General features: G+C 39.4%; 2 protein-coding genes across 4 annotated transcripts in view; one reads left to right on the top strand and one right to left on the bottom strand.

The window, feature by feature from the left end:
• The window catches only part of LOC138983605 (probable N-acetyltransferase 16), a 44527-nt gene that overhangs the window by 7468 nt on the left and 27666 nt on the right, over positions 1-9393 (bottom strand). The gene's annotated exons all lie outside the window — the stretch shown is intronic.
• On the top strand, positions 4406-8768 carry LOC138983603 (uncharacterized). Its single transcript, XM_070356877.1, has 3 exons — positions 4406-4562; positions 5994-6302; positions 6737-8768. The coding sequence occupies exons 1-3, from the start codon at positions 4511-4513 to the stop codon at positions 6898-6900; spliced, it is 525 nt and encodes a 174-aa protein (XP_070212978.1). The 5' UTR covers positions 4406-4510; the 3' UTR covers positions 6901-8768.

Below are 9393 nucleotides of genomic sequence, written 5' to 3'. Positions count from 1 at the left end.
GTTAAGTACACTGGAAGAATTCATTGATGTTAATACGTAGATACATTATGCAATGAATAAGCAAATAGCTAGTTGACTACAAATCATGTATATATATTTTTTCTTTTATAACGTAAATAAGTTAGTAACATTGCGGTCACCTTCACTGAAGGTGAAATGAGGAGGAATCCGTACAGTGATTCCAGTCAAGCAAAAAGTAACAAAGCTGTTCTCCGCGGCTTCGCTTGACTGATCACAAGATTAACTCTTGGCTTCAGTGACAAGTCACATGCAACGGGAGAGTTTTGTCATGAGCCTTTGGCTGTCCATTGGCTTCTGCAATGATTACAGTTGTTATTGATCACGTTTTTTCCTTCTTTGTCTTATCATTTTAATCGATTAGTCAATTTATCCTTTCTTATTTCACTTTTTTCTTTGTTTGTTTCTTTGTTTGTTTCTTTTTTTTCTCTTTTTTTTTTCTTTCTGTCTTTCTTTTTTCACCCTTCCTTCGTTCCTAGATCCTTCCTATGATCCTTTGATTAGATATTTCCGCACTGTAAACTCAGTGAAGTATTCCACTTTTGAACGCACTTTCTGTTACCAGTTGAGAACACTGTGTGAGATACCATGGCATACAATATTCTACCACCAAAAGTAGTACACATGGTAAACGCTTTTTAGTGTTTACCATGTGTGCTACTTTTGTAAGTATATTTATATAGTATATCACACTGTGTTCACAACTGGTTACAGAAAGTGTGTTCAACAGTGGAACACTTGAGTTAAGGGTGCGTTGAAAAAGGAAATGAGCAATGGAAAGCAGCTATTTCACGTACACAGCAGTTTTCTGTTTCCTTTATTTTCTCCCTCTGTGTAATTAGTGGTTGCTTTTTTCGACACATAGGTTGAGCAACAAGCTGTCATCATTTGACACAACAATGAGGGCAAGTAAAACAGATTATTGACCAGCGACTTAAAAGCAAAAACACTCCCCGACTTCTTTTGGGGTATTTTATTTTATTTATAGAAATATCGAATGGATAATAACACGCACAATTTTCTGGTTAACTGCTTTAACACTCTTTGATGTGCAGCTGCGCTCAGGAGAGTATCACGTATAGTAAGCGATTTAAACTTCACAGATTTCGAAACAAACGCGAAAGTTACGGAGATACAATACAATACAATAAAAGTACAATACAATACAATACAATAATCTTTATTCATCTCTAAAAGAGAAATTACAAGCTTGACTGTGTGTCTGTAAAATCAATCAATTAATCAATCAATCAACCATGCATGTAGTAACATTCACATCGCATATTCACATCATATCGTTACACGCAAACATTGTACCCACACACTTACTAAAATAAGCCTACAAATAGAAGCAATGCATTGCCTGTTTAAAAATTATATCACATTATCACCTTATCACACTTCTCAGTATCAATGTTTTGTTGTATCCGCCTGTCTGTGAGTGCATGTGTTCCTTCCAATGTTTCTACACTCGTGTCTGCTTTGGGTTTGACTTTGAGGACATTCCACCTCTAGGTCTATTGCGACATAACGGACTAAACATCTATTGCGACATAACGGACTAAACATCTATTGCGAAATAACGGACTAAACACGCAGTATTGCTGCACATCAACGCTGGAATTTGACTTAGTCGTTTAAAGGAACTATCCAGATGGCTTATCTCTTCGAGCTTCATGTGTTACATCCTTAGTAAAAAATTTAACACAATATTAAGGCAAACGAATTATACACTCTGTACCCAACGGGAAAAAATGACATAATGTGCACAGGAAGGAAAGCAATCTGGTAAAAGTGAAGACAGTTTAACCTTTGCCGTGCTTCCTGGGTTCACCTGTACCCAGAGACACACTAAAATCATTGTAACTCTGGAACCATTAAAGGTATCGTTTTGAAATTTTAAGTATCTCTCACACACCTAATTTGCTCTCTGTCTGCAAATTTTTAGTGTGTACATGACAAAACATCAGAATTAATTGATTATGATAATTTACATAAACACTACCGATGGCGCGGGTTCACACATACCCATACTTTTAAAGAGTAGTAGTGATTGTAACTATCCCTCTGCCGACGGCGCGGGTTCTGCTACACCCATAATTACCAAAGCGGCGGAACAGTGTCTGTCTGCCTGTTTGTCTCCAAGAGACTGTCTGTCTCTCTGTTTGTCTGTCCGTATCTCTCTGTCTGTATGTCTGTTGTCAGTTGCTCTGTCTGTCTGTCTGTCTGTCTATCCGTCTATCCGTCTATCTGACTGTCTGTCTATCTGACTGTCTGTCTCTCTCTCTCTCTCTCTGTCTCTCTCTCTGTCTCTCTCTCTGTCTGTCTCTCTGTCTGTCTCTCTCTCTTAGTCTGTCTCTCTGTCTCTTAGTCTCTCTCTGTCTCTCTTTCTTAGTCTCTCTCTCTCTCTCTCTTAGTCTCTCTCTCTCTCTTTCTTAGTCTCTCTCTCTCTCTCTTAGTCTCTCTCTCTCTTTCTTAGTCTCTAGCTCTCTCTTTCTTAGTCTCTCTCTCTTTTTTAGTCTCTCTCTCTCTCTCTCTTTCTTAGTCTCTCTCTCTGTCTCTCTTTCTTAGTCTCTCTCTCTCTCTTTCTTAGTCTCTCTCTCTCTTTCTTAGTCTCTCTCTCTCTTTTTTAGTCTCTCTCTCTCTCTTAGTCTCTCTCTTTCTTAGTCTCTCTTTCTCTCTCTTAGTCTCTCTCTCTCTCTTTCTTAGTCTCTCTCTCTCTTTTTTAGTCTCTCTCTCTCTTTCTTAGTCTCTCTCTCTCTCTTTCTTAGTCTCTCTCTCTCTCTCTTTCTTAGTCTCTCTCTCTCTGTCTTTCTTAGTCTCTCTCTCTCTCTTTCTTAGTCTCTCTCTCTCTCTTTCTTTGTCTCTCTCTCTCTCTTTCTTAGTCTCTCTCTCTTTCTTAGTCTCCCTCTCTCTCTTTCTTAGTCTCTCTCTTTCTTTGTCTCTCTCTCTCTCTTTCTTAGTCTCTCTCTCTCTCTTTCTTAGTCTCTCTCTCTCTTTATTTGTCTCTCTCTCTCTATCTTTCTTAGTCTCTCTCTCTCTCTTTCTTAGTATCTCTCTCTCTCTTTTTCTTAGTCTCTCTCTCTCTCTTTCTTAGTCTCTCTCTCTTTCTTAGTCTCTCTCTCTCTTTCTTATTCTCTCTCTCTTTCTTAGTCTCTCTCTCTCTCTTTCTTAGTCTCTCTCTCTTTCTTAGTCTCTCTCTCTCTCTCTCTCTCTTTCTTAGTCTCCCTCTCTCTCTTTCTTAGTCTCTCTCTCTCTTTCTTAGTCTCTCACTCTCTTTCTTAGACTCTCTCTCTCTCTCTCTTTCTTAGTCTCTCACTCTCTTTCTTAGACTCTCTCTCTTTCTTAGTCTCTCTCTCTCTCTCTTTCTTAGTCTCTCTCTCTCTTTCTTAGTCTCTCTCTCTCTCTTTCTTAGTCTCTCAGTCTCTCTCAGTCTCTCCCTCCCCCTCTCCCTCCCCCTCTCCCTCCCCCTCTCCCTCCCCTGCAAGAGGTCGGTGAAGGGAGAAACTCGATGCAACCACTGAAGTAGCGCTGAACCCACCCCGTCGTTAGAGAAATAAACGGTAAAAACCCTCTTTCAAATGTATGGGTTCAGACAAACCCGCATCGTCGGGAGTGTGTAGTCAAAAGCGGCATCCGGCAAAGGTTAAAGACTGACTGCCAGAGGTGGAATGGCCTCAAAGTCAAACCCAAAGCAGACACGAGTGTAGAAACATTGGAATGAACACATGCACTCACAGACAGGCGGATACAACAAGACATTGATACTGAGATAGGAAGAAATAAAGAAGATCAATATTTATTTAAAAAGACAACAACACGATATTTATGTTGTTGTTGTTGAATTTATCATGAGGTTTTAAAAAGAGGCTACAAACTGGTGTTGTTAATTTTTACCAGTAACACGCGGCTTGTCGAGCTAACCAATTAGGAACAATAGTCTGTGGTTGAATCAGAGAAAGACAGGGTGCTCGAATGTTCTTAATGAAAAATAAGTAAATAGATTGATAATAAATAGATGGATAAATGAATAGATAAATACATAAATGAATAAATAAATAATGAATGAATAAATGAATGAATGAATGAATACAATAATTATTGGAGTACTATTCGACAGGATCGATGAACAGGCCTAAGGCCTTAAACATCGCAAGTTCAAGTTCAAGTTCAATAATGAATGAATGAATGAATGAATACAATAATGAATGAATGAATGAATGAATGAATGAATGATTGAATGACCTCATCATCAGACTTGAGTACCCGAAGGTGGGAGACAAAACAGTGAACATAGGCAACGGTATCGGAGTGGTCGAGTTTTTATTCAACGGACAGCACCTTCAAAATGATCAGGGTCTAGGCCTCAGGAACCTCAGATAGTGTATAAAGCTGTAAAGCTGCAGTGAATTCCAACATTTGTGTGACCTGCGAACGTGCTAAAACATTGGAGGAGAGAAAAGAAAAGGGAGCGAAGAATCTGATCTGCCCGATGATAATGATGGCATTGCCGATGATCAAAGTGTTTCTGTTATGTCTGTCAGGTAAGTAAACCACGATTAATTTAATAGATGGATGCATGGACAAACAGGCCTATGGAGGATTGAACGGGCTGACGGACAGATGTACTGAACTTAGGACGGCGTCTCATACGCGAAGTGTTTGATTGTTTGTTTGTTTCTTTCACACTTTCGGCCCTTCTTCGTGCTCGTTCAGCATCTGCCTTCTCGCCTCGAAGAGCTGTATTTTCCTTTGTTGCTGCTTTCGAGTAGTGGGCGGAAGTGCCTTTTATGATTTGCATCTTGGTTATTCAATGAAAACTTGGATTGGATATGGATTTAACATCTTACTGCTTTTCATCCTAGAATTTAAAACCCCCATCAGAAATAATTTTTCACATAAATTATATTTCTTTTCTTCTTCTTCTTCCTTCCCGTTTCAACAATCTTGTAAACTACCACGGGACGTAGGGAGCTTTTACATAAAATTTCATCTCACACGGCATCACTGCAGAGCGCCTAGAACTGTACCCACGGAATATGCGCGATATAAGCCTCATTGATTGATGAGATTAAATTGACATTCCTATATTCGGGGACATACCAAACATCCACTGGCTGACTACTTTCTGTGCGGAGTAGGAATTTGTTGCTAAATTGAATTTGTAACTGACACCAGTGTCAATTTGTGAAAATAATTCTGCAAAAAAATTGCCATTCTACATAGAAAGCCGCGGCATCGTTGCTTGTTGGGACATGATCAAGTGGATTATATGCACTTATTTCATGTACACGCCTGTGGTGATTCATGTGCTCGCTTATCTTGATGATGGCAGGAAAAAGTTCGCGTATAAAATCGTCGCATCATCGTTGTACGTTTCAAGTTTTTATGTTCTACATTTCTGCTGATAAATTCACGTAGCAATACAATATGATATTAAAGTGTGCCATTATTTCTGCGAAACGTTACTCGTCAGTAGACCCAGGAACGAATTAGGAGAGCTGAGATTGATGGTGAATTGTGTCTGATTTCAGACATTCATCCTTGTGGATTAAGTCTTGTTCGGGATGACAGTCTAGACATGCCAGGAATTAAAAAAACTGTACATCGCCGCTATAAAACAACACAAAACTGTCATCAATCGTCGTAAACGCCACGGTCTAAGGAAACCATGCACTATATATAAGGCTGGAAGTGAGCTCTGAGTATCTACATTCTCGTTTAAGTGTACATTGCTTCACAAATCACTTCTTCTTTCTTTATCTTTTATTTGTTGCTTTACTCCACAATTTAGTATTTTCGTAGTTCGTTTTGATATTTATTCAGGAGATAACTATTCTAATCATAAAAACGAAATCTTCAGTCTAAGCCTACAGCTGAACTGAGTTCGATGTGATGTGGTTGGGGTATTGCACAGCCTTTGTCAACATTCTGTAAGCGCGCAAAAAGTAATCGTTTACTCCCTTTCTCTAAAGGTATCACAGCTTCACGAGTGGACCATGGGGGCAGCAGCAAAACCAACGACTCACTACCAGGCGGTCCAGGCAACCCCCACAGCGTCACGGCCTCCGCCACCATCATCATCAACCCTGCCATTATACAGGCCATCAACGCTTCCTACCCAGGCCCGATCACACCTGCACTGTTTAAAATAGTTCAGGACCAACTGAACAACCCCCAGTTTACCGCGGATATGAACCGTGTATTAAGGCAATATGAAAATGCCACGAAGGAAGAAAGGGAGAAAGCGGCTCTCGATTTTCTGAAGGACTACCTGAAGCAAGGTAAGGGAAGCTGCCTCTGACGGTGGCGCGAGTGGTCTGGGCTGAAGTGTGCGATGCGAAAATGGGTCCCACTCATCTGGGTGGTACGCAGTCGCAGCGTGGGGTTGATTGCATTGAAACTGATATTTATTGTGATTTCAACCAATCAGACACTTTCGCTTCGTGCACAACCTTGTCGTTCTTGTCGTCTGTTTGTTTGCGGGTATACTGCTTTGATAACTGAAGAGTGAGAGAGAGAGAGAGAGAGAGAGAGAGAGAGAGAGAGAAAGAGAGAGAGAGAGACAGAGAGACAGACAGACAGACAGACAGACAGACAGTCAGACAGACAGACAGACAGACATACAGACTGAGAGAGAACGACAGAGAGAAAGAGACAGGTCCAGAGAGTATTGAAAAACCTTTATCAACATGATGTTTTTAACCATTGACAACAGGGAAGATGAGCAGCCAGTCAGGCTCGGCGAGCGGCACCAACCAGGGAGACGTCATCATGAAGGCCGGAGATAACCATGCTTTGAACGATGGTGGCGCAAGTGGTCTGGTAACGTCTGTCGTTGTTCTTGTCGCCAGCTTGCTTGCGAGCACAGTGCTGTGTTAAAGTTGTGTCCACTCCAACTGGATGCAGTGAAGTCAAAGTAACTCAGTTGAACAAACGAACACACGGCTTTTCTCTTTTCGTTTCTTTTCTTCTTTAATTCGATGGACTCGTTAAACGATGAATTGTGTCACGTTCCCCATTACATGTCTTGCCTAATTCTGTATCACTGTGAAGAACAAGAAAAATTTTCATTCAAAATGAACAGGCGTCCATGTTATTTTGACAAAATGAATATTTTTGTTAAAGAAGCTGGCAAGCACACCCTTTCGAATATAGCGGAAGTAGTTTCGACCCTAAATGCTTAAGTACTTAGGCCTTAACCTTAAGTACGGGTTGATAGAATATTTTAATATAAGTGCAGTTTATTTTCAAAGTTTGGAGTCGTAGATCATTCTTTTTGGATGCAATGTGACTAGCATGTATCAGTGAAATTTGTTGTTTAATTCTGCAAGCAAATGTGTGTGCTGTTATTGCATTATTTACAAAAAACGCACAGAAAAAAACACTATTTTCGACGACTCACTGCGGAGCAGAGCGTGCAATATACGCTCTGCTGCAGAGTTATCCCACGTGCGGTTAGATAGACGCTCATACATGTAAGTACAGTTTATTTTCTAGGTTTGGTATGGTAGATAATTTGTTTCGAATGCAATGTGAAAAACAGGTATTGATACAGTTTGTTGTATAATTTTGCAAGTGAATATTTGTTTATTGGCTGCATGTTTGACAAAAACGTTGTAAAATAAACACTTTTTCGTTGCTTTTATTGTTTGCTTTGATTGCAGCCAAACGACTTGCTCTACGGGGCTGAAAATAAAGTGGAAGACACTTTGAGATATAAGGAATTGGATAGGCCATCATACGAGAAGGTGTAGAAATCTGCTTGCTGGCAGCTTTAAGTGTTACAGCGACATCAGAAAGCTCTAAAAGCTTTTTTTTTTTTTTAAATGCATGATTTTCATAGTTTCTCACTTTAGACAATTTTTGTAATAATTAATTTGATCGGAAAAAAATAGTGTAATATACAAATAAGAAAATTTTTGAATCACATTTTTGATATCCTTGATGAGAAGCGAGTTGAAATGTGCCTAAATAAAGTCACACCTTAACATTTTTTAGTTTTTGCCCACTAAGGCATTTGCAACATGAAATTTCAGTATTTATTAAGTTTTTACCCCCCCAAAATGACATGTTTTAACAATTTGAAGTTTTTGTCTAAACATGAAGTGACATTCTAAGATCTGAAAGCTTTCTTTTTTTTTTTTAATGCAACGTCATGAATAATATTTTCAATTTTTTGCATTACAGAAGCTGGCAAGCACACCCTTTCGAATATAGCGGAAGTAGATTCGACCCTAAATGCTTAAACATATAGTGTCCACGCCGCCATTTTGGAGTTTTTTTTGTCGAATTCGGCCGATTTGAAAAATTTGGGGAATTTAGTGTACCTTTAATTAATACAATACAATACAATAAACTTTATTAATCTCTAAAAGAGAAATTGCATTGCTGAGCTTTTGTGTCCGTAATAAAACATACATACAACATTCAAAAATAAACATTTGTTCTTTGTCATTCATACATTCTTGTGTTCTTATACATTTCTTCAATTCATACATCAATATTCTATCATAATTATGTACATACATTTATTCTCTTTTAACAGTCTGTCTTCAAACGCATCTCAGAGAGGAAGGCTAGAGATTTGTGTTGTGCCATAGGTAAAATCATGTGCTTAGCTATGAAGTAATGTTATCACATGTTATTTAAGGAAAATGAGTAAATATATGTACCAAGCGTATAACATCAGCAAAACTGAGAAAATACAGCACATTGGTTATCACATAAGAAAGTATATTAAAAATAAATTAACATGCATTCACCATCAACAATGCACAAACGAAAGTCAGCACCTTGCCGGTTATCACATATTGTCTAAGAGAGTAGAATAAGAGTATATAATCATGCAAAACAAAATCAACAATACTGAAACAATACAGAACACTGACCCCGTGCATCAGAGCGACAACACCAGCATCTACCGCCCCACCTGAGAATTGAAGATGTGAATTGCAGATGGAATGAACGAATTTCTGTAGCGTGTGGATCTTGCGGTTGGTTGTCTGAATCTGTTGCTCCTGTCTGTCCGTCTACTGTCAAATTCCGGTCTGAGTGGGTGCGAGTCGTCAGCCAAAATCTTCTGTACCTTGTCAGTCAGTCGTCGTTCATGTGTTGATGTGAAATTGTCCTGCTTCCTCCCAACCACCCCACTTGCTTTCCTGGGCCCGTATGCATGAACTAGAAGTAAGAAACACTGGAAGTAGAGGCCTCTTTTCGAAGTGGGAACTCCCGAAGTCAACTTTCTAACTGTTCACAATGCATGAACTGACTTGAACGCCAAAGTAGTGACAGCGAGAGTATTAAGGTCAAGGTCGGGGAAATTGGGGGAATCCCTACTAATACGCATGCGCACGTTTCTATCAACATGGCAGT

This window comes from Littorina saxatilis, linkage group LG13 (genome assembly GCF_037325665.1).
Source record: "Littorina saxatilis isolate snail1 linkage group LG13, US_GU_Lsax_2.0, whole genome shotgun sequence".
In the NCBI taxonomy this organism is placed as follows: Eukaryota; Metazoa; Mollusca; class Gastropoda; order Littorinimorpha; family Littorinidae; genus Littorina; species Littorina saxatilis.
This window is presented reverse-complemented; position numbering and strand designations above follow the sequence as displayed.

What these genes read in the sequence shown, in the direction of transcription:
- LOC138983603 (XM_070356877.1), top strand. Translation starts at nt 4,511, where the DNA reads ATGATAATGATGGCATTGCCGATGATCAAAGTGTTTCTGTTATGTCTG. An exon ending in GTTTCTGTTATGTCTGTCAG is followed by an intron (nt 4,563 to 5,993) that starts GTAAGTAAACCA and finishes CTTTCTCTAAAG; the next exon opens with GTATCACAGCTTCACGAGTG. An exon ending in GAAGGACTACCTGAAGCAAG is followed by an intron (nt 6,303 to 6,736) that starts GTAAGGGAAGCT and finishes CATTGACAACAG; the next exon opens with GGAAGATGAGCAGCCAGTCA.